The sequence below is a fragment of the Chlamydotis macqueenii genome, chromosome 2 (assembly GCF_036417535.1).
Source record: "Chlamydotis macqueenii isolate bChlMac1 chromosome 2, bChlMac1.mat, whole genome shotgun sequence".
Classification (NCBI taxonomy): Eukaryota; Metazoa; Chordata; class Aves; order Otidiformes; family Otididae; genus Chlamydotis; species Chlamydotis macqueenii.
The window spans coordinates 149,984,164-150,008,930 of NC_141557.1; the positions used below are offsets into that span (position 1 = coordinate 149,984,164).

The 24,767-nt window shown below is 39.6% G+C and overlaps 1 protein-coding gene across 7 annotated transcripts in view; it reads right to left on the reverse strand.

Moving 5' to 3' along the window:
• ENPP2 (ectonucleotide pyrophosphatase/phosphodiesterase 2) overlaps nt 1-24,767 on the reverse strand; it is a 74,512-nt gene that overhangs the window by 5,560 nt on the left and 44,185 nt on the right. For 4 of the 7 annotated variants that reach the window (XM_086741207.1, XM_086741202.1, XM_086741204.1 and 1 more), the window contains exons 12-24: nt 21,221-21,376; nt 17,775-17,886; nt 16,263-16,388; nt 13,894-13,925; nt 12,956-13,083; nt 9,193-9,280; nt 8,922-9,009; nt 7,824-7,996; nt 7,487-7,538; nt 5,053-5,189; nt 4,435-4,570; nt 3,181-3,258; nt 486-618 (exon numbers count right to left, since the gene is read on the reverse strand). In XM_086741207.1, coding sequence (XP_086597333.1) covers nt 486-618; nt 3,181-3,258; nt 4,435-4,570; nt 5,053-5,189; nt 7,487-7,538; nt 7,824-7,996; nt 8,922-9,009; nt 9,193-9,280; nt 12,956-13,083; nt 13,894-13,925; nt 16,263-16,388; nt 17,775-17,886; nt 21,221-21,376 — 1,439 coding nt within the window. The remainder of the gene's footprint in view (nt 1-485; nt 619-3,180; nt 3,259-4,434; nt 4,571-5,052; nt 5,190-7,486; nt 7,539-7,823; nt 7,997-8,921; nt 9,010-9,192; nt 9,281-12,955; nt 13,084-13,893; nt 13,926-16,262; nt 16,389-17,774; nt 17,887-21,220; nt 21,377-24,767) is intronic. The other 3 variants (XM_086741203.1, XM_086741208.1, XM_086741209.1) reach the window with 3 other exon arrangements.

A 24,767-nucleotide genomic window follows, 5' to 3' on the forward strand; every position in this document is an offset into this window, starting at 1 on the left:
GCATTTATCCACAAAGGATAAATGTGTTTGGAAGAAGGTTACACAAACAGCATGGTCTTTCCTCCCCTGTATGTGAGGACACACATACGTTGTTAAGATGTGTTTGATTCCTAAACACTGTCTGAAAATGAGCATTCAATTACCTCATGTTTTGATACTGTGCTATAGAAATACCACACGCTGGTGCTGAAAGGCTTCTTCAGTTCAGGGACAGGGAGAGAAAGTATCACTGAATTAACAAAAGACTTGAGTAACTAACTCAATAGCACTGTTATGGTTTGCTCTGGCATCCAGTTGTCTGGATAATTTGAGAGAAAATAGATTACTTGGAACATAATTCAGCTTCATCTCAAGGATGAATGAACATTTAATTTCAAAGATTTCAAAGTCAAGTTGAACAGTTACCTTCCGAGCTGCCATCTCCTTATAAGATAAAGCCACATAAAGAGAAGCAACAGTAAACCAATTTAAAGAGAAACTCTTACTGTTTTATTTTGTCAGGTGTGTCATGTAAACCATCATAGTCATAGTCAAAGATTGGTCCGCTTATAACATTGACTCCATTTCGTTCAGTGGCATATCTCTTCACCAAAACCCTTTGGAAATAGTTCCATACCTCTATGAGGAGAAAAAAAACAAAAAAAACCAAAAAAAACCAAAAACAAAACACCCAAAAAACCAAACAAAATAATAAAACATACCAAAATTTGAGTAAGTCAAAACATGTCAAGATTATAAACTTTTTTTTTTTTCCTGAGAATAAAAATCCAGTGGACATCATTCACATCATGGTAGGGGAAATCAAAGATTTACAGATTTACTGCAGTTTCATTCAGTTTGGTCAATAAAGCCTATTCAGACTTCTTTGTTCTCTGTTGACTTTTTTCCCCCCAACCAGTGATAAAGGAAATGCACGGTACCATTCCCAGGCTGGCATTGGCATAGACATTGCACAGAGAGGTTGCTGTTCCTTCACCGAGCAGTAGAAACAGCTATTCACGTGCTTTGGCTGTCCCTGTAAACACTTCTTTGTCTTTCTTATCTAGTTAGAGTGAATGGTGCTGCATTTGTTTTTTATTCTAGAACGGAAACAGCACCATGATTAAAATGAAAACCCAAACGTTTAAAAAGAAAGGAAAGTACAAAGGTCATATTCTTCCAGCTAAATTCTCCTTGGATGCAAAATGTCTAACTTTTAAATTAGGTGCCATCAAGGATGACCAAATGATGGCACGGCATCTCATTACAGCAACTTTCGGGAAGAGTGTGACTCTCTCTCACCACGCCCTCCTCAACCTTAACAAATTAAGATTCTTGCAGCAACGGGAAACACACTGGAATCTGCAGTTACATTCTTTTTCTTTTTTCCTTTTTATTTTAACGCTAGCAGAAGTGTGTGTAAACAGAGCATCTCAAACTCGTAGAAGTTTAACTTTCATCTTGCCAGCTCAGACCATTAAGTTCATGGTTCCCGGGGGGCTGACGGCAATGCCAGCCTCAGCAAGTTCCCCAGTGTGCCTTGTCCTAAGACTGCTCAGTGCCACATGAACTCCCTGCTTGGGCTGATGCAGAGGGCCCCACAAGCAATGGTCTAACAAGAACCTCAGCTGTGGTAACCACTTGGCAGTACCACTTCTGCAGCTGCTCACTCCTTCAGTGCATCAGTCTTAACAATAAAAATAGCCCAAAAAGGAAAGCTTCCTCCCCCCGCTCCAAGTTTTCCAGCTGAATCAGTTCTCCACTTGGGTTCCCACTGCAGGCGCAGAGACAGCAACACCAGTGCAACGGGCGGCCAGCCCAGGGGCCTCATCTTGCAGCAACAGCAAAGCGGGAGCTGCTTAAGCCAAAGTCAGTACAGAAAAGATGGACGGAATTATTGCCTGGGGGGATGGGACAGCAAATTGAAAAAACAAAGCAAAGGAGGGGGCCTCTGCAGCCAGCACCGCCACCAAAGCCAGCACAGCATAAAACTGCCACCTCTTATTTTCCCTGCTGTGAAAAAAGCTCCATATAATGAGCTTATAATTAGCCCTTATCACTGCAACCTGCACACATGTAGTGGTTCCTCATTCCCCAGAAATTATCCTAGTTCCAGCGTTTGTTCTCGGGGAATCCTTCACCCACTTGTGATGAAGAGGAAGGCCACTAGGCAAAACGAGCTGCTGGTGGTGGGCTGCTCCTGTGATTAGCATCTCAGCTAATTTGCTTAGACTAACATTAGCATAAAGAGCATTTTTATGAAGTGAATTGAGAGTGGGAAATCCCCAATAATTTTGCACTCTGTAATCAGTTAAGTGACTTTGCTCAAATTTCCAGCAAACATCACCACTTGTTCCTACTCAGAGGTTTTTCAGTTAAAAACACTCTTTTCTGGTTAAAAAGAAAAAGCCTCCCACAGGCTTTGATGTTTAGCCAAACCTCTCTGGTCTAAAATCTGAATTGGAAATCTCACAAGAACAGGCTCTGGAGATTCTTCCAAGGCTTCTCAATTCCTGCCAAGCCAAAAATGCCACCAGAATAGTCTGATGGTTTTCCTACCTCTTGGCAAAACTAGAGAGAAAAGGGATGTACAGACAAAAGAAACGTTAATACTATATCCCTGCAGCGCTGAAAGTTTCAGCCAGGTTTAAGTCATTCCTTATTTTCCATAAATTGGTTTTCTATTCGTTTTTCTTTACAGGTAATAAATATGTTTGGTCTCCCTCTAAGGGCATGGATAGAAAAATCAAAAATAATCACTTGTCCCTGAACTACAACAACATGCTAAATGCACACTCCCAGTCTTGTGCACATTCCCAGGCGGCTCTGGTTGAGAAGTAAAAATATGTTGCCTAAGTACGTTCTGCACCAGCTACAGACAAGAAAATCTGAATGGTCTTGCACAAACTGAATTACTGTGGCATGAAGAAAAAATTGCTGAACTACAGCATGTTTGTGATCTCATCTTAGCACAGCACCAAGGAAAATAAACCTTTCTTAAAGCTTAAGCCTTTCTTGTGGTATTTTTCCTGTCTATACCTAGAGCTATACAGGTACCCATACGTATTATGTGCTGGCTACAGGTAACTGAACTTTGTGTTCTAAACTTCTCCCATCAATTCATTCCATAGTCCAAACCAAATATTAAAAAAAAAAAAAATTGTTGGGAAAGAGAAGTAAAGCCATGGAAAGGGCACTTACTTTTGAAGGCAGGATACATTGGAATGATATTTGTTATTAGAAAAGCATCATATTTTGCTTCTGCAGATGAACTTAATTCTGAAAACAGTAAAACAGAAAAATATCAATAAGATGAAATATCAGAAATTCAAAGAATTTTAAAATGTTTTGAAAAATGGTGTCAGAGATTAACCAAAGGGAATACTGTCATCTAAACAGCAATCTGAATGCTATATTCAGAAGTGCACATTTTATGCATAACATTTATCTTTAATGTGTCAGCTAAACATGGAAAGTAAGGATTTTTTCTTTGCTTCAACTGTCAAACAGTTTTATCTATTTTTACAATCATCTATTTTTACAATCTCAAAATTCAGAGAGCTGCTCTGCAGGCTTTTACAGAAGAAGCAAACAATTTCCAAGGAGAGGAGTGCAGGATGATCTTCTGGTTCTGAGCTAGCCTGTGCTCCAGTAATTCCGTATCAGAAATCCACCATAAAACATTTCAGTGACTGAGCGAGGAAAGCAGAGCAATGAAGTTCACAACTGTGAGACAGTTGTGTCCCTTTACTGACCCCAGAAGATCATTGCTCCAAGACTGAACCAATGTAACTGCACCAGGAGAATCCAGGACATTAATTTACACAGCTTTTCTAGAGCACGGTAGAAATTTTTACATCATGCAAGAGTCTAATTTGGATTTATAAATTAAATATACATTTCTTACTGCTGTTTGCATTAAAAATTAAAAACTCTGACTAGATTCCCAGTTCATATAAGCTGGTATCTATCCACTGACATTAAAGGATCAGCTTTTGAAGGTGGTCTGCTAGCTTGTACTACTAGTCTGTGTAACTCTTCATTCACCTTTACATTTATTAACTAACTGGGACACTTCACTGTTTTGGTGCATGAAGTTGGGCACCAGTTTGGAGCATCTCACATGGAGCTGAGGGACCACAGCTGTGATGGCAACTTGTGGCATTGGGCCCTTGGTCCTCAGCAAGTGCAGCAAAAATAATGTATCCATCCCATTGGGCCCCATACGTGACACCGGTGCAGGAGCAGCTCCTCTGAGAAGACATCATGGAAGAAGAAATCACCCCAGATTGAGGGAAATTAAACAATTCCTACCTATATTCTTTCCCAACAATTTTAAAAAAAACCCCTTAGTCTGCTTATATCTGGTGGGAGGTTTTTTTCATACCTAAGGTTTTCCCAAACAAAAAGAAAATTACAAAACCTCTAGGTATTAAAAAAGCTATCGGAACTTACGGGGAGGGAAAAGGAAGCCGTAGGAGAGCTGTTTGTCGCCTCTGTAGGCTGCGCAGCTCTGGCTGTTTCCCGGAGAAATGCGCAGGTCAGGCCTCACACAGCTGGCCAGGTGCTCTGGGATACCTGATACCTCTGCCTGCATTGAGGAACATAGACAGAAATGACAAGAAAGGAAATTCCAGCATTTATTGCTTAAAAAAACTATTTCATATGGTCAACAGATTACATGGAAGGCCTTGTGTGGAGTAAAATCAACCATCCAGCTGTACAACCAAGTCCTGCTCCTATACCTCCTTCAGGTAGCAGAAGTCACCATGAGAAACAATTCAAATGAAGTTGCTGATTATGCTATTGCAATAAAACAAACCCCAATTGAGCAAAACTTAGAAAGAAAATTAAAACAAGAAAATTAATATACAGCCATTTTCTTTTGCCTTAAAACTCTCTTCTTCTGAAGGTAAAAAAGTATTTTGTCATTGGTTTCAATGGTATTTGACATAATTTCTGGTTGGAAAATCTAGTTGGGGAAGGGGAATTTTAGGACTTCAAGAACACATGTACTGAACCAATTTCCCTAGGATTTTTTAAGCACTTTTCAAGAGGAAAAACAGCACTGACCTGTTTGGAAACAGTGTAGGATGTCCAGAGAGGCATCAGGAATGTTTCGCTGTAGCCACTTTCAAAGTCATGGTGATGCAAGATATTGTATTTTGTGCGGTACAGTACTGCGGGGCGCCCATATAGGAGATGCTTCTCTACAGATCAGAAGAAATTGCGTTTACATTCATTACTGAAAGCCTTAAAGACGGAAAAAAAAAAAAAAGGGCTGGCTTTCCAACACATGCTGATTTTACAGTGATCCTTAATGGGATACTGACCCTGAATAACTGCTAAGGAAATCTTGTATCAGAGAGAGCAGTCGTTTTTCAGTTGTTTTGGTTGGAACCCCGTTTCCAGGCTCTCAACCCACATTGAGGTTACAAATCCCTTCTGCACTTGAAAGCTTGCTGGGGTCATAGCATGGAGACAGCATGTTTCTCGAAACACAGGAGACTCCACAAGGATCTTTGTGTCCGTATTTCAGTCACTCATGAGGTGACAAGCACTTTTCTGTAATTTCAAATCAACCCTTATCCTATCACTCCTGCCACTCTTCTCCAAACTTCCTCTCCTTCCTACATTTTTTGTCAAATCCCTTGCAAAAGCGAGGCAGAAGTGCTCATTCGCTAGAAGAGTATTTTTTTCCACTTGGCTGATACAGAAGATGTTCTGAAGACTGATGTGCTATTTTCTGTCAGTAATATCAAACAAAACAAACAAACCAACAAACCCTCTTCCTAACTTTGGCTAAAAAAAAAAAAGACACCTCCAACCCTGCAAAACTTGCTTTTCTTCTGTCCTGGTGATATGTTGTGGTTAAACATGACTAGGTACCTCTGATAAGCTTGCTTATAAAAAGACAAAAACATAATTGAAAGACATAGGCAAAAAATAAATTACCTGGCTAATCTTGCATTGTGCTGCACAGTTCATTGATTTTGATAACCATTTGGCAAGCAGGCTTGGCTCACTTTTGGAAATCAAAACATAGAAACAAGGAATGTGGCCTGATACTATTCATAGATAGACTTTTAACTTGAAAGAAAAGAGCATGTTTTACTAGTGTTTGAGTCCAAATAGAGGATATTTTCATAAGACACAAGAAAGGAAAGTAGGAAAAGCCTTATCTAAGGACAAAGATGATAAACTTGCTTTATTCAAGAGAAGTTGAAGTCATCTTTTTCTTCTACATATGAATAACAACATCAGCTAAATATGCATGGTGCACCATGCCCAAGAAGGGAATTACCATCTAAAGGCAGGAAGACCTGTGAAGGGGTGCTACAGCCTGTCACGAAATACCACAAAATAACTTGCACGTAGCAGAACTGCTTGCTGTTTAAATAAGGGGCACTTCATTCCACTTAACAGACAACTTACAAAGGAGCAATTGAAATAAGTTTAAATGCTTGTATCTTAAAATACATCAAAAATACTATTTTTATACTACTGAAGTGAAGAAGCATCAAAACCTTAAATCAAAATAAAGATCTTGAGATATCTAGGAGTACAAAGGTGAGCATGTTTTTTCCTGATGCCAAAAATTGCCACAGCAGGGAGTAGCTCTTCACTAATTGGAAAAATCAGTTTAACAAGATGAAAGCTGTAGAAAGTCAATTTACATTAAAAAGAAAAGAAATAATTTCACCTCTAGAAACTAAAGGATAGGCTGCATTGCCTGTTCACAACAGAAAAACTGAAGAATAGCTTCACAAGGGAACTAAAAAAAAAAAAAAAATCTCCTTGGCCATCTGAGAAACACGATTTGAAGTATCTCAAAAGTCCATGTCTAAACTCAAAGCTTCAGGATTTGCTAATTTGGACAACTTTTATAATGAGGGGAATGCTGTGAATTGCTGTGCTGAACCAGATCACAGCTGTGAGAAGGAAAGCTCTGCCTTGCTGTGCCTTTCAGACAGCACTGCTGCTCGGAAAAGCAGTTCCCATCCCCTCCCCTCCATTCCTATTGCTCTGTTTTATTCTGGACCACAGCCCTGATGTGGCTGAGAGCACAGCCACACAAAAGTCAGCGCCGGCATACAGCAAAAAGGGTGCAGGAACAAGTGTGCAGGAGAGCAGGGGATGCTCTCTCCTGGGAGTACCAACACTGATGAGGGACAGAATTGCGCTGAGCATACCTGAAGATCAGCAGAGCAGCAGAGATTAGACCTCCTAATGGTGATGGAAAGGAAGAGCTAAAACTCCTATCACTGAGCAAAACTTTAGTCCTGGTTACAGCAAAAGACAGTGTGCACTTCCCCACATGAGCAGCACTTAATCTTGCCCATGTATCTCATGTATGTCTATGTGCTATTTTGATAATTATTTGAAAAGTTGGTTTACTACACACTGACTAAATCAAAACAGGAGTTTGTCTTCTATCAATGATGCAAAATAACTTGCAAAAAAAACCCCAAAATAGTTTTTATTAACTGAGGCACCAGGCTCTTACCTTCCGTTCCCTTGACATGAAAGCGCCTGTTGAGTTCATCCAACTTGTTCTTCTCAGAAATAGAAAAAAGGAACAAGATTAGGATCACTGGAGCATTCTCACTTCTTGTTTTGCTAGACATCTAGCAGAACAAAACTAGTGCTATAAAACAGTGAAATTTTTTTTGTTTCCTGTTTTACAAAAAGCCATAATTGTTCCAAAAGGGCACAAACACTTCACAGAAAGGATCTGGGAAATTCTTACAGATCAAACCCTCTCAAAAATAGATAAAATGGCTAAAAATTTACTGGGCTACTACTGCTTATAGTGGAAACATCAGCAGATCCTAAACACCTACCTTATCATCACACGTGCATCCTATATCAACATCTGATGCAGAAGGTAGAGCCACAGGATAGAGTGGTTTAGCAACTTCATCTGGCACAGTTGGTTTATAAACATTGGCTCTCAGCAGGTGATTTAAACTTCCATGGGTGCCATTATTGGGAGCAGGCTTTAATCCAAGCAGATCTATGAAAACATCAAAGATAAATGAATGATGGTTAGATTGCAAATGTGTATGCAGCAGCATCTCTACTGAGTTAAGACATTTATTTGCAATACTGTTTACACCCGTGGCATGTTAATGAATGCTTTTAATGTAATACAAATACTAACCTTTTGTCCAAATAATAACATTGCAAATGCTGTCTGAATAGTACATAAGGTGGCCCTTATGGTAAGAAGGTTGATTTGTATCAAGACACTGGAAAACCGTTTTATTATAACTACCTCTGCAGCTTCCAGTGCAAACCTCCAGTCAATATGTTGACCTTACACCAATCACTTGGAACACAGTGTTATTAGTCACCTGATTTAGAGATATGGGATAATTACCTTCTGGATATTTCATGTTTGAAAAAAGAAATTAAATAAGTGAATTACACCTTCAGCTAGAAAGTTTTTTTTACCCTGGAAAATCAGTCTTAAAGAAAAGATCATAACGAATATGTGTATACATCACCAGATTCTGCTTCATGGCTACAGCAGGAGTTTAGGAAACATAATCATACCAGGAGATGCCATAGAAAACTAAGTGATGCCCTTGAGCTGCTTCATGAGACATACAAGTGCAAAAGCTGTCTCTGAAAGGAAACCTGCTTCCTAGACTGCTGAGGTGTGGACACCACACACTGTAGTGGTGTGTATTTGATCCCTGCCAAGCTGCACGCAGCAAAACCAAAACTTCTTTACTGGCCAGCTGCTAGAGCAGAGCAAACTGAGGCCCCTGAGAAGTGCCTTCAGCCCTCCTGGCCAAAAGGCAAGTGCTTGGGAAGGGGGAACTGAGGAAGGAACACTGTGAGGGAGCCAGGGCACGAGCTCACGGGTGCCCAAATGAAGCCCTGTTAGCTAAAACAGCATGTTTCTCTTGCAATTTCTCAAGCAGGTAGCTTACCACACATGACGTTGTAAAGTTCAATATTTTCAAAAGGAGGTACTTTGGTTTTGTATTTGAATGTAGGGCCATAACCTATAAAGACAGTCTTATAAAAAAAAAAAAAAAAAAAAAAAAAAAAAAAAAAAAGAGAGAGAGAGAGAGAGAGAGAAGAATACAAAAGTAGAGCATTAAAAGGTAGGTTTTTTTCAGTGAATATTTACGTTTTAGAGATCTCAAATTTCTTCTGCCTTCAATGACCCTCCCACAAATGTTACTGCATTGCTCATACCTGCATGCTGTTTATCTTGTTGTCATAGCCATGGTCTCCATGGAAGAAACATTTTCCCGTTGGTTTCTTGTAAACATCTACAGCTTTCCTGAATTGAAAAAGTATTAGAAAATTTCCTCAAATATGCAGGTTCGGTGGCTAACCTGACAACATACTTTAGGGGTAGGAGGGATAAAGTTACAAGGCAGTGCATTGCTCATCTTTCTTGAACAGCAGTAGGGGGAACTGCAGGCTCATCCAACGACCCCAGGGATTCTCCCCCTGCTCCCACTGTAAAAGGGTGCAAACATAAGAGCCAACACTTACTCATTGATAACAACCTAAGCATCTATTTATTTATTTTCTCAGACTTTCTTATACCACATCATCTCCTAGAGACAGGAGGTATTTTGGCCCATACTCTTCCAATCCTCAAAAGGCCATCAGAGGCTTCTAAGAAAGCACTTTTGAGACATTACAGTCCTGCAAATGTCATACGATGCCATTTTCATGAAATGTCATACAATACCATTTTCCTCATCCTTGCCACCAAGGATGAGGAAAAGGCTGAGGTACTTAATGCCTTCTTTGCCTCAGTCTTTACTAGTCAGACCAATTATCCCCAGGGTATTCAGCTCCCTGAGCTGGAAGACAGGGACAGAGAGCAACCTCCCACAATCCAAGAGGAAGCAGTTAACGACCTGCTACGTCACCTGGAAACACATAAGCCTATGGGGCCAGATGGGATCCACCCAAGAGTACTCAGGGAGCTGGCAGAGGAACTTGCCAAGCCACTCTCCATCATTTATCATCAGTCCTGGTTAACAGGGGAGGTCCCAGATGACTGGAGGGTTGCCAATGTGACACTCATCTACAAGAAGGGCCAAAGGGAGGATCCGGGGAACTACGGGCCTGTCAGCCTGACTTTGGTAGCTGGGAAGATTATCGGACACTGTCTTCCACAGCATTCTCCTAGAGAAGCTGGCAGATCATGGTTTAGACAGGTGTACTCTTCACTGGGTAAAAAACCGGATGGACGGCCGAGCCCAGAGAGTTGTGGTGAACGGAGTCAAATCCAGTTGGCAGCCAGTCACAAGCGGTGTTCCCCAGGCCTCAGCATTGGGGCCACTCTTGTTTAATATCTTTATCAATTATCTCGATGAGGGGATTGAGTGCTCCCTCAATAAGTTTGCAGATGACACCAAATTGGGCAGGAGTGTTGATCTGCTTGAGGGTAGAAAGGCTCTGCAGAGGGATCTGAACAGGCTGGACCAATGAGCCAAGGTGAATTGTATAAAGTTTAACAAGGCCAAGTGCTGGGTCCTGCACTTTGGTCACAACCCCATGCAATGCTACAGGCTTGGGGAAAAGTGGCTGGAAAGCTGCCCAGTGGAAAAGGACCTGCGGGTGCTGGTTGACAGCGGGCTGAAAATGATCTAGCAGGGTGCCCAGGTGGCAAAGAGGGCCAATAGCATCATGGCTTGTATCAGGAACAGTGTGGTCAGCAGGAGTAGGGAGGTGATCATCCCCCTGTACTCAGCACTGGTGAGGCTGCACCTTAAATACTGTGTTCAGTTTTGGGCCCCTCAGTACAAGAAAGACATTGAGGTGCTGGGACGCATCCAGAGAAGGGCAACAAAGCTGGTGAAGGGTCTGGAGAACAAGTCCTGTGAGGAGCAGCTGAGGGAACTGGGACTGTTTAGTCTGGAGAAAAGGAGGCTGAGGAGGCTGACCTTATCGCTCTCTACAACTACTTGAAAGGAGGTTGTAGTGAGATGGGTGTTGGTCTCTTCTCCCAAGTAACAACTGACAGGACAAGAGGAAATGGCCTCAAGTTGCATCAGGGCAGGTTTAGATTGGGTATTAGTAAAAATTTCTTTACTGAAAGAGTGGTCAAGCATTGGAACAGGCTGCCTAGGGAAGTGGTAGAGTCACCATCCCTGGAGGTGTTCAAAAAACATGAAGATGTGGCACTTTGGGACATGGTTTAGTGGACATGGTGGTGTTGGATTAATGGTTGGACTTGATGATCTTAGAGGTCTTTTCCAACCTTAATGATTCTATGATTCAATGCTGTAAAGTGCTTTCATCTGTTTGTCTTCTACTCAATAAACAAAAATGAAGAACAAAAACAAAGCTGGAGGGAAAACAGAAAGATTGAAATTAAGATAAATAGCTGAGAAAATAAGTGCTGTAGGATAGGAACACTAACTACCAGCTTGTTCCTGAGTATTTTTCTTTACAAAATGTGCAGAAAAATAAGTATTGTGTCATAGGAATTATAATTACCAGTTTGTTCCAGGGTACTTTTTTACAGTTTTATGAGGACTATGTGCAGGCAAAACACACAGTGGACCAGATTATCCTACCACTTAATTTCTTCATCTGCAATAAAGCGATACTCAGCCAAAGTCTGATTTTAGTCTTGTAAATTACTAGAGTTAGAGCAATCAGGTCTATAACTATCATTTGCCTGGCTGTGAACATAAAACGAATTACAGTTACATTAACAAATTAATTACTGGTGAATGAGATTTCAGAAAATCTAATAAATAAATAAGCCAAAGAAAGTCTGATATAATTAATAAGAAGTTACTAAATGTAAATCAACTTGGGCCATTCCATCAGTTCCAATAAAATTCTTAAAACTAAAGCTTTTATAGGCCTAAAACTCAGAGTGTGATTCTTTGAAATCCACATGAACCCCAGCCACAGAAACTGCACAGGGCAACCAGCCAGGCAGCTCGTGAAGTTATGCAAGAAAGCAACTGGGGTTTCTCATTCACTGCTTCAGCAGAGTGATCCTTGCATAATTCACAGAAAGATAAGCACAGATGTCAAATTGCACTTACAACACACTGTGTGTTTGCCTGGCAGCTATACGGGCAAAAAATCCTACCATAATTTAAAGCTCATAACAGACTACAGTGAGCCAAAAGCTGTGTCATCTTCCGAGAACCACTGAGTCAGCTTTACGCATGAAGACCCAGCCATTCTCATACTGTAACACAACGTGTCAAAAAAGCAAAGCAAGAAAAATATATATTAAACCAGAAAGGGGTGCACATTTCTGAAACAAAAGCTCCTCCTCTCCTGTTCACTCTATACATATATGTGTCAACTTGTTTTTCCTCACTCAATTTTTAGCTAAGAATATTAAAAATTGCCCGTATTTTATAACTGAAAATTCAGGGGCATATGGGGAAGAACAAACCAAACCAGGATTTTTTCTGATCTAAAGCATCCTGGTTTTCTGTGGATTTGTTTTGCAACACAGTATGCTGCCAGCACTTTGATGGCTATCTTGTCATACCCGTTCACATGTTCTCAAGCATTCACCAACTCTGCCAATATCTCAATTTTCTTTCTATTCACCCATTGCATCCACTCAGTCTCTTGTTCCCTAACATCCCCTGGTCACATATGCCTCCCCCTTCCTCCCATATTCCCTGCTTCCTGTATGGAATAAGCTTGCACCTCATTAAAAAAGCTTATCAGCTCGTATACTTGAGCTAATCGGTCAAAAACCACACAGCTACTTGAGGAAACAAATCTGGGTTTCTGCCCTCTATCTAGCTACTGATTTTCCCAAACTTTAATACAATTTTCTGTTCTGAGCCACATCCTGTTGCACCAAATGTGACTGAATCTCACCAGGAGTTCAAAACTCCTATTGCTCCTGGCGGGCAGGAGCAGTATGCTGACAGACAGGGCAATCCCACATGTCTCGTTTTCTTGGACAAAAAGACTGGAAACCAGAATGGAAGCAAAAGCAAGAGTCTACCTTGCCACATGCCATTTGCGGTCCACCAGTAAATGGACATCTTCAATTCTTCGGTTGTAAGCGTAGTGCAAGCGTTTAGGCAGGTGCTGTTTCAAGTAAGGCTTGAAGTGCTGGTCTGGCTTTCTACACTGAAAAATAAATGGTTACAAACAACACTGCTGTCAGTTAGCTTAGACGCACATAAAACTTTGAACTACAAAAATCAAGCTGTTAAGGTCATTACTGGTGATGTCTTGAAAACAAAGTGTACATCTAGAGTACGTGGTCCACCCCTTTCTGTGCAGTATTGACGAAAGACCAGGGCCCAGGGATTCACTGAAGGATGTATTTGGAAAGCTTCATTCTCATGACAGTCTTTTTGAAAGCATCATGCAAAACATCACACTTACTTAGCTCACAGATGAAGAATTTTATTCTAACTGGACCAAAGCTTAAGTTTCAGAGGAAAGCTGAATGCTTAAAATACATCTCACCTGTGGATATATTTAAAGCCGTCTGGTTACAAACTTTTTTTTTTTTTATCAGCTTTTATTTTAAACACTTTTTTTTTCCATTAAAAGCAAGGTTATAGTTGAAGGCTATCAAATGAACTTCTTCAGCAACTTCAAAGTGCTAGTAAAATATTTACCCTAAAAGATTACTTTCCATTTCTGAAGGAGTGAATAAATAGACTCAATTCAAGGAGTCAAGATGGTCAAGGAGATTCTGGCTCTGCCCTGCCCAAAAAGGTTATAAAAGCTACTACAACAGCAAACAGTGGCATTTGTAACAAATATTAATCTGTACTCATGAAGGGCACTATTTAACACTCTTCATTCCTGTTAATGGTTCGTTTTCCTGCCTAAAGGGTGAGGACAGAATGCTGAATAACGCTCCAAATTAAGACATGAAATGAGTAGTACAATATAGACAAGTACCTCCTAGTCCTAAATACTTACTGTAAGGTTGGCAACGATCACTTTAGGGTCGTCTGTTAAGCAAAGAAAAAAAGACGAAAATATAAAAGATTAAAAATTTGCAGAAGAAAATACAAGGTAATAATGTAGTTTTACAAAAGCGTTCTTCCTAGAAGTTGGTTGATCTGATATATACAAATATATATCAGATAAGTTATCCTAAATATGAACTCAGGTTTAAATGTATACCCTTTACTTAGTGATATTTTAGTTGCTTAGGTAATGTTGCTCACTGTTTTATGATTCGAGCCTTAGCTTAATATTTATTCTATTTCCTGAAAACATATAATTTCAAATCTTTTGAATGCTTTCCTTTTAAAATAAAAAAAAAAAATCCCCACACACAAAGACTTTCCTCGAAAAATTTTGAAAGCACATTTGAATGCAACAATGCATTTCCTTACAAGCAGCAAGATAAACATGTAGCATTTTTTTGTCTCTTTTAATGTTTTACATATTTCATAGGCTACTACAGAATAAGTGAGAAGCCACCGTAAAATATTCTGGATACATCTTTGGACTATTAAAGGGATGTGCAAGATGCAGAAGCCCAAAATCAGCCAATCCACACTAACTCTGTCTTCTTCCAGAGCTGGGGTGGGGTTTGCCATTTTTCAGCTCTGAGGGGAGAAACAGGCTACGAGAAGATCTTAGGAAGTGAAAAATCTCTTGCTTAACTGTTATTGTTTTGGTTGCTTAAGGCACGATCTCGCTCAGCTGGAAATGAGCTCTACTGAACCTCAAAACACAAGCTACAGGCTTATCCACTGCAAAGGTGTGTCTGCAGTCCTTGAGGCAGTGTTCTCAATAGGAAAATGGAGGGGGCAAAGCCCAGTTCTAAAACTAAGGAATATGCTTCTTTGTTCTCTATTCAAACTGTTGATTTATAAGCAATCACAAATATTCAAACTAAGAAGCTGTGGACAGAGGCCAGAAGAGGAAAATGGTATTGCGGGAATACCAGCAGCATGACTCAGAAGTCAGTCAGACTAGCTGGTCTTTTTGGAAGATATAGCCATTCATTCTCCAAAGAAAACTATTTTTTTTCCCAGCAATTCAGGAATTCAAGGACTGAAAGATCTTTTTAGAAGTCTTCTCAAAGGAACTGAAATATAAGTTTTCAGTAGACTGTGAAGTGCAGGAATTCAGTCTTTATGGTAGTCTAGTAAGTTGTATATGTGCTACTTTCAACAGATCTTTACACACTCATCCCACATTCCTACAGCATAAATACCCAGGTAAATCAGTTTATAGCAAAATAAATACATAGATAAATCAGTATCTAAGAAAGGTTTACCACATTCTTATGATTTGTGCTGCTATTCTGGAAATCTTCAGTCTTCAAAGACCAATTTTTTGTGAAATCTGTCCTCGGCCAAAGTACGCCCCAAGTGTTATGAGGCATCAGTTGACTGTCCCAACTACCTGATCTTCCCCTCTACAAAAAGTTATCCTCCTTGTAGCATGCGTTGTAAAAAACATAGGTACTTATGGTTAGTTTAAGCTTCACAGTTTGGACAGTAGCTTAAACTGCTGGCAAAGCCAGGTTTGCCCTGGTTTGCTGAACCAGAGCAGCCATGGTGCTAGCACAAGTCCCGTCCTGGGACTTCTGCAGTCCTCAGCAGAGCAGCAGAGTTGCAGCTGGATCTGTAATGCTTTAAATTACAGGGTCAGCTTCACCAGAGGACTCCTGCCTGAGCCCTGAGTGCTCTCATCAAAGATCAGCTTATCTCAAACACCAAGGCATGGTGAATTTCTAACAGCCTGGTACAAAAATAAAAAGCAGCAAGTTTTACTGTCAACATTGGCCCTGAATGCATGCTCTACAACTCCCTATATATCCTTCAACATCACCAGCCTGTTGCTGTTTAGTAACCCACACTGCTTCTCATCTGTGGCAAAAGCACGAAGAAGCTACTGAATGCAAAATTTATGATTCACTTTTTTTCCATTAGCTTAGAAAAGGTACCAGATGCTTTTTTTAATATCCAATCTGTCTGGTGCTGAGCTCCCTCAAGTCTCATTTTCATTGACAGAGGGGAGAAGTGTGTGAATAAACTCATGAAGTGTATGCTGCCATGCGAAACTAGCTTCAAGAGTTCCCACTTCTCCTGGCCATAAAAAGGTGGGTTTAAAGCCAGAACATTTCAGCCATCCACTTGACACAGCTCTGCCGCTGTGGGATCTCTAAGCTACAGACTGGGAATGGAGCAAGCAGTTAGTCTTTAGTGACCAGCTCTCTGAATGTCCTGCCAACCCACTGAGAATTTACACCCTTCATTCAATGTCAGCCCAAGGAAAGGATGGAGTCTACTACTCAGGACATAAGGGGTACAATTAAATTAACTTACATTTTAGGTTATTGCTAGACCTAGGGCGAATTCGCCCTAAAGATCCAGGCAGCAAAATGATATCTTCCACATTAGTCAGGTAGTTGCTTAAAAATTCAGTTCTTTCACAAGTAGTGTCTTCCATCCCTGCAGAAGGAAAATGCAAAATTAATCCAGCTTGAAAATGAACATGTTTTCCAAAACAGCACAGAAAGAGACCCCAAACAGTCTACGTATTCTTTTCTTTCAGATGACTATCTTATTTTGTTCTTCCCAGCCATCTCATTCCAACATCAGACACTGGTAGGAGCCAAACTAGGGGTGATTTTAGCACTTGCCTACACAAGAGAAATACCAATCTCAACGTCATAGAAACAGTCGCCATATGCGGCGACATATACACATCTCCAAACTAAGCTCATGGAAGAATCTAAGTCTGTTTCTAGTTTAGTGTACTACTTCAGGGATTATTTTTTTATTATTATTAAACAAAGGATTTTAAGAGAAATCACACACAAAAGATATTGTCTGTTGGTGGTCTGTTCTAAGGCAGCCGCAGATAAACAGCTCTCTCCTACCACAGTTGGGGGGGGGGGGAATGTGTTGCCAGTCACAGGCATTCCTCAGCACAAAACTGCCTCCCCTAGAAATCCTTCCTGCCCCTTAAAGTCCCCTCCCCACAGTCAGAAAGGAGGTATATTCCATTTTATTGCTGAGGTAGCAGTTCTTGTGACACTTCCATAAACAAAGATCTAAACAAAACAGGATCATTGGTAGCATAGCTAAAAACTTATGCAAAAAACAGTTTATCTCAAACACGGTCACATTTTTCTTTAACAAAACTTTCTTCTCCTTTTTGTCTTTGCTAGTATTGACTATTTCTTCTATTGCAAAGTTTCTTCCGATGTCCAAAAGAATGAGACCTACCAAATAATATCTCTGCTTTTGGGTGAGTCTCCATCTGACCCTGAAATATCTGTTTACCATTTTCCTTCTTCCTCCATTATTTTGATGACATTTTCCATCCAAGCTGGACACAGTCCCTTACAGATATTCCAGTCTTTCTCCTAGTAGGATAACTTGACCCACTACTTGCCAAGGAAATGTCTCACTCTAAAGTCCTACACCTCTCCTCATGAAAAGGAGAACAGTACTACTAAATTCTTGCTTTCCAGGAAGACTACCAAAAAGATTAGGCACAAAAAGATTACCCTAGGCACATTGTAGTCTTCCAATACATGCAAGGAGAGCTGCCCTTGGACATGATATCAAAAATGGCAAGCTTTGAAAAATCTCTAAGTGGAGATGTAAATATCCAGATCACTGTTATGAAAGAGAAGTGTCTTCCTATGACAATTAACAGGCGAGCTGAGTGGCTGGTCTACACCGACTGGCTGGGTTTGAGGATTTAAACTACCAGAAAAGATCAGCACAAAAATATCTTAAATGGAACTTTAATTTAAGCCACCTATTATATATATACAGCTACATTGTTCAAGCATTTCTATACTGATAAAATATTGTTTATTTTACCATGATCACCAACAAAGATGACATTGACACATCGATGTAGTTTCAACTGCTTCAGTCCATCCATTAGTTGTCCTACAGTCTTGTCAATCTCTCTGAGGGGATTCACCATCATCTGTATAAATTTGCAGAAAGGAAAAAAGTTAATGCCATCATCACAATGTTCCCCCTTCTTCTACAAATGGAGGTCCTTTGGCAAAACTCTGATAGGATAACCATCCAGGTCAAGAGGCAAAGCCTTGGCTGAGCTGGTTTGTACCTACAATTATTGTACCATTTCCTTTCCTCTGTCCACACTGTGATTTCATTACGAGAAAGCCCTGCTAAGATGCTGGCACAAGACAGCAAAAAATCTTTATGGCTGATCCTAGACCTCCCATGGACACATGTACATTTGGTAAAACAAAGTACAGATATTAGAAAAGCGCATGTGACTTTAGGGTTCCATTTGTTTCTTATAGATAAGTAGTAATACTTTTAAAAGATTATTTTATGTGAATGGTTTAGTCAAAACATGAAAATGAAATGAAGCTTTGGACTTGGGTTTCATATGTCAAGTCACTTAATGAAATTCACTTCAAAGGACATCTGATACTAGGATGACAACATACAAGTCACTTGAGTAGCACATGGGCCTCAGAGGGAGTGCTCTTCAGCTTCAAAGCCAAGAGTTTCCAACATCTCAAATGACAGTTTTGGCAAAATTGTCAGCAGGCCTCAGAAGACATGAATACAGTGCTGTGATTTGTGCATTTACGCTTCCTTTCCATTAAGAAACAAAATAGAAAACATCAAGGCACGTTCACTGCTGTGTTTTTAGCTATAGGAAAATGAAACATTTTTTACCAGATGGCAAAGAGAAGGGAAATGTTTCAAAGTAAGATTTGGGGCAGAGGACTCAGATTTTGTTTTGGTTTTGAGAAGAAAACATTTCTTGTCACTATATGCCAACTTCCTCCTCGCTTGTCTGTTTGATTTGGCTGGTCCAAGTATCCGCAACAAAACATCCTCTCAGTGACAAACAGAATGCTAACAAATTCTGGATGAGAAAAAAAATAGATTTTGGCAGAATTCTCTGAGAAGAAAAAAATAAACATCACATTAGCGTGACCCAGAAAGAAACGGTTCAGAAATTCTCCCTCTGCCTAAGTCATTAAGGGATGGATGTTAAATGAGTCTGATAGGTTATAAGATGAGATAGGAAATGTCATCTCCCATGTGGCACTATAAATACATGGAGAAGCAGCTCATGAGAGATGGAATCACGGAGGGGAACAGGAGGAACAGTTTTGTAACATATGGAAGTTGTTCAGGCAAAGGGTGACATTTGGAAATGTTTTAATTCAGGAAAGCCTAAGTAGTCAACTTAGTTAAAACTTTGAAACATTTTGAGTTTAGAAAAAAATAAAATTCTCTGTTTCAGCATTCGTCCACTCTCAAATACAACGAATTTATTCAATGAATGGGAATTTCATTTTTATGAAACTCTATTTGTATAACATCAATCATACAAGGAAATACAACTTTTACTCAGAATCCAAAGCTTATTCAAGGAAGCTAGAAATCCAAATGGATTTCCCATTAATGTTTACTTTTGTCAGCAGGCTTGAGGCTTCCTTTAAAAAATAATAATTTTTTAAAATTCCAGAGATTTCAAGGATTTCAAGTGATGGTATTTTTGTTCAGCTATCCTCTTCACCACTTTAATCTGTAAGTCTGCAGAGACATTTCTGAAACTGTAAGAAAGTCAATACAAACGAAAAATCCTAGTTTTAAAATAAACAAAATTTCACACAGAAAACCACAAAAAAATCCCTTCAACTCTGCCGTTTTCCCTGCTTAACTGTGTTCTAAGAAGCTCTTAGGAAGATCCTCACTAATATTTCTTCATCTCATTGTATTCCATCTCTCTTCAATTTTTAAATTCAGCTATCTTTTATAATTCCATAGGACGCTCAAGTTTTGCCCCAAATGGGCTTTGCATTCTAAGGTTGGCTGTAGGTGGCATACTCAGGTAAGGATTTTTGTGTGCACATGCACACAAATTGGTAGGATGCAGCCTGTAATGTATTCCACTGCTCTCAAACAGCACCAAAATACTAACTTGCAGATATGATGGGCACTATTGTGCAATATTAGGATTTTTTTTTTCTGAAATAATAGTGATCAATTTTTGCAGTTAACTTATCAGGAAGAGTTCTTTAGGGATAAGTTTGTATATGTTTTCATCCAGAAAAAGAAAGGGGGAGAAAAAAAAAAAAAAAAAAAAAAAAAAAGAGTCACATATGCTCACATTGGTAGAAATTTTATAAACTATCTACTATACTTCATGCCAGAAGAGTATAACTTGCAATGGCAAATTAATGAGTAATAGCAATATTATCCACAGCAGTTATCAGTTCTCCTCTCAGGTAAATCTGTGTCAAAAATTCCCTGGAAAATTCCTGTTCTCTTAAACCTGATAATTTTTTTTTCATGCCCCTGTCTACCGTGTCTTTACACTTAAAGAATCAGTCTCAAAATAACTGGTTTACATTGAATCATGCAACAAGTCAAAAAATATCACCCAAAAAAGGTTTTGAGAAGAGTGTTTATAGCCTCTTGTAGGATACAGTACAGTGTCAAGGCTTTTGTTTAAAACCAAAAGGATAAATATTTGTTTATTTGAAGAGGTTTTTAATTATGTAGTTAAATTTCTGAAACAAAAATAATACTGAAGTGTTCTACAACCTCTCCCAGCATGTTAGTGCCAGGTGGAGAAAGACAGTACACTAGGGAACACCATTTACCTCCATTTGCACCTTTTCCTAATAAAGCAATTTCTATTTGACCTTTTTTTTTTTTTTGTGAAAACAGACTTATGCACTGCTTCTACTGCAAATACAGCATTCAGAAATCACGTAATCAAGAATCCTCTACCTTCCAAGTCACAAACTGGCTTTAAAACACATATTTTTGAGAAAACTTCTTAAAGTTCTTTCCCTTTCATATTTTATGAGTCACATTTTCAGGACTTTTCCACAACCACAATGACTAGACACAGAATCTCAGATAATCACCAGGCTCCCATGAGCTAGGGAGTTAAGGAGGCTACAACATATTGCAGAATTTGTAACAGCTCAGAAGGGTTAGCAACACTGGTAGTGTCTTCCCAAGGATTTATCTGACATTGCATCCAGCTGATGGCTGGATTTAAAAATATAAAGAGATTATAAAGATGACTTTTCCTAATGCAAACAGAGTCTGAAACAAGAAAAACATAGCTCCCAGAAGAGTTGGTCTCGTTTGGCTGCTTTCCTTTGAGTCCTTCAGCACATTTATAGAAGTTTTGTCTGCAAAATCCCAACCTGAAGCATGGAGCAAACTCCCAAGTTGGAAAAAATAAAGCTAGAGTAGTGCCTAAAAAGTGGCACTTCCATCATAAAATTTTGGAACATATGTAAACTTACTTTCTTCCGACGAGCTTCCGCAGCATATTGATCCACTCTATGTACTTTCCTTCTTCTTTTCTTTGGAGCTGCAACTGGTCTTTCCTGTCTCCTCTTAGGAGGAAGCTTGCTCTTAGGTCTCTTAGGCGGAGTAAGAGGGGAGCCATAACTACTCTCCTGTACTGGCGGGGAGAGATGTCTGGACTCAGAAAAAAAGCCTGTCTCAACTCACATCAGATAGTAAAGCTACCTGCGCCAGATAATCCTGAAGCATAAATGCTGCGGCCTTTTCAGAAATTTAGGCTTTTGGACAATTTAGGATCTGTCTTGTTTTAAGGAGGAATCCACCAAATTGTACTGAAAGCAGAACAGCAGTTACGAGAGCACATAGCATAAAAGCGAGTGAAATTGGTGTTTCAGAAGATAGGTGGGGCTTCTGGTTTTGAAAATATATTGTTATATGGGGTTTATGGACCAAATATTAATCCATTCATATTATCAAAATTTGAGTAAACAATTTCAATTTAAGTAAAATTCATCACATACAATTTAATCAGAGTCTAGGGTAGAGTGCTGGTGGAAATGCAACATTTCACTTAGATGATGATTCAAGTATGAACACTAGAGCCTGTCCACTCCATGTGGCTTTCTGCAAGGTTTCCCACACCCACTTTTTGGCTGAATCAGTGACACCAGGTACCCTCACCAGTAGCATTAGCCGGTGCCACTATTGTGTGCCAGGCCCTGCACCCCACTGAAATCACCAGAACCCCACCAGCCAGTATTTGGGGACTGCAGTCTGCGGGACAAAGCTAGGGAGGTGTGACTCAGTTAGCATGGAGCTTGTATCCTTCAGCTCAGCTAGGCAGGGCATGCTAGTGGCAGTGCATCAGAAAGCTGCACTGCTACCTGCCTTATTGCCAGCTTTAGGGGCAATTTGAGAATTTAATTTCCTAGCACTTTCAGTGTGGTGTCTTACTGGGTAACATTGTTCATTAATGCACAAATACCTGGGATAGACTTACAGAAGGGAAAAAAATTTTAAGACATAACTGGAGAAAACTACTATCCCATTCATCAGCTTGCTCAGAATTCTAAACCGTACCACTCTCACTGACTTTCACACAAGTTGCAGGCTCTTGGCACTGCTCGGGATTGCCTGCGAAGTGCTGACTGATGACGCCTGCCGGGAGATAGTAACTGTGATACGCCGCGTATAATGGAGCATGCTGAGCAGGTCTGAGAAGAGTTGGAGATTTACGATGATATTTAACTTCTATGTACTTAGGCAGCTCCTCACAGTTGTTCAGTGACAGAAATATGTAAACAGGGAAGGGAAGGAAGGGGATGTTACCATCTGCCATGCTGTTTCATTGCTTCCAAGGCAAGCAGCTGGAAAGGAGATTCTAGTCCAGTCTCATTCGTCTCTCTCCAGAAAGGCATTTTAATAAAGCAGCACCAGAGTTTTCTGTTTTTAAAATGCTTCAAGCTTTGTGCAGTCCTGATGAGAGGAGCGGCAGGGAAAGGAAGGATTCTTGTTTTACTGTCTCTGAATCGGCTCAGACAGAGCTCCGCAATGCCAGAAACACGCGAGCGCAGGAGACCCAGATCTGAACACTGGAAACGGCCGTCTCAAGACAGCGTGTTAGAGGAGCAGCAGAAATGGCTTAGCAATGCCGGATTTCGACGTGTTTTAGAGCTCTTATGGTAGTATATTTCTAAAATATTTTATTTTCAAAAAAAAAAAAAAGTTAGCTAGAAAAAAAAAAAAGCCAAGTTCTTATTAACCAGCCAAATCTTAGTCTTGCTTGAGAAGAGTCAGAACAGAGTTATGGAGGAGGGAAACAAATCCCTCCCCGCTTACAGAGGGAACTGTAACATCACAAGGGTAACTAGCCAGCCAAAGCTCTGCTTCTTGACCCGGACGGACCAACCTACCAGAGTTCAACTGCAGAAGCACAGAGGGAAAGAAAAAAAAAGCAGAAGTAAATTAAGAGCAAGCACATATTTGATAACTCCCGTAACTACTCCTGGAAACGTAAACAAAATGTCCCACGAAAAAGAAAAAAAAAAAGCAAAAAAGAACCCCAAAACCTAGACAATCAACTCATTTATACTGAAATTCATAATGTTAGAGAACATGCGAAGTTACACCAGTGGACACTGGCCATAATCTGTATTCCATTTATATCAACAATACTGGCAATTCACCAATAAACTTTAAGTGCATCTAGTCACTTTATTTCTAGCTTTTAAGACACTATGCACATAGGCTATTGTGCATGTCCTGTGACACTCTAAGTGCCATCTGCTGAGGTCTGGAAGCTGAAAATTATCAGTAATGGATGCCATTAGGCCTTTAAGATTATACATTTCAAATATATTTTCAACATTATTTGGTATAGTAACATCTAGTAAACATTCACTTTACTCTAATGGATGGTTTACAAGGTGTACAAATATTCTTCAAGATAGTAAATGCAGCAAGAAAAACTCAGCATAAAATATTCACTCTTCAAAAGAAATAAGAAGCCTATCTTAAATATAACATGGAAATGTTAAGAGCTTGTTTCAAACATTATTGTTTAGCTGATTTGCCTTTGCATGAAGAAAAATTAAGTCCTCAGTACTACTCCAATTGTCTAATCGTTGCCTTCTGTCTACAAGAAAAGAATTATTTCATGGGGAGGTCATGCTCTTGATATCAAGGAAGCAGCTGAAAGGGATCCCTTTGAGGGCTTTCTTCCCAACTGATTTACGTAAATTTCATAGCTCCTAAAAATTATATTGAAAACAGTGTCAAGAGAAAAAAATATAAAATACTTCCTAGCTTTTCTATCCTGAAAACAGGCTCCTAGAAAATCTCAGCATCGGTATACTTACACAGCTGTATTCATTTATTTAAATTTCCATTCACAAACTTATGGCCACTGTTTGAACTGCAAACCCATACATGCTCATCTGCTAACTCATCTGTTCTCAATTTGCTAAAAATCAATTTCATGCTCTTCTTTTGTTTAACACAAATGGCATAAATCATTTTATTAGTAAAACTTTCATAAGTTATTAATTCACACTTTTCAAGAGCCTAAGCTTTGCCTTGCAATTAGAGGTCAACCTTCAGATAACCATCCAGAATAACCTCCAAACAATAGGAGCCTTTGAGGACTTTTTGCTTTTATAATGACTTTTCCTACAATGATATAATTACACTTCACTTTTTAGATACTTACAATTAACCTGAAACTGGATTACTGCATTGAATGCTAAACTAGTCTGTTAAAGACTATAATTTAAAGAACAAATTCAATGTCATCATATTGATATTCTCCTTTAAGTCCATGGAAAGAGCCCCACAACTCTGTTCAGAAGGAATGGTGGTCTACAGATAAATAAAATTAGAGTTGTCAGTCATAAGCCACACATAATATTTGTAACACTTCAGTAAGAGGAACTATAAAGCATCATTGAGTAATGAATCAGAGAGCTCTCATTACAGATACCTTGCTTGACTGAGTCAGACGTTGCCAAATGACAACACAGAGATACATCAATGCCTGTCAATTTA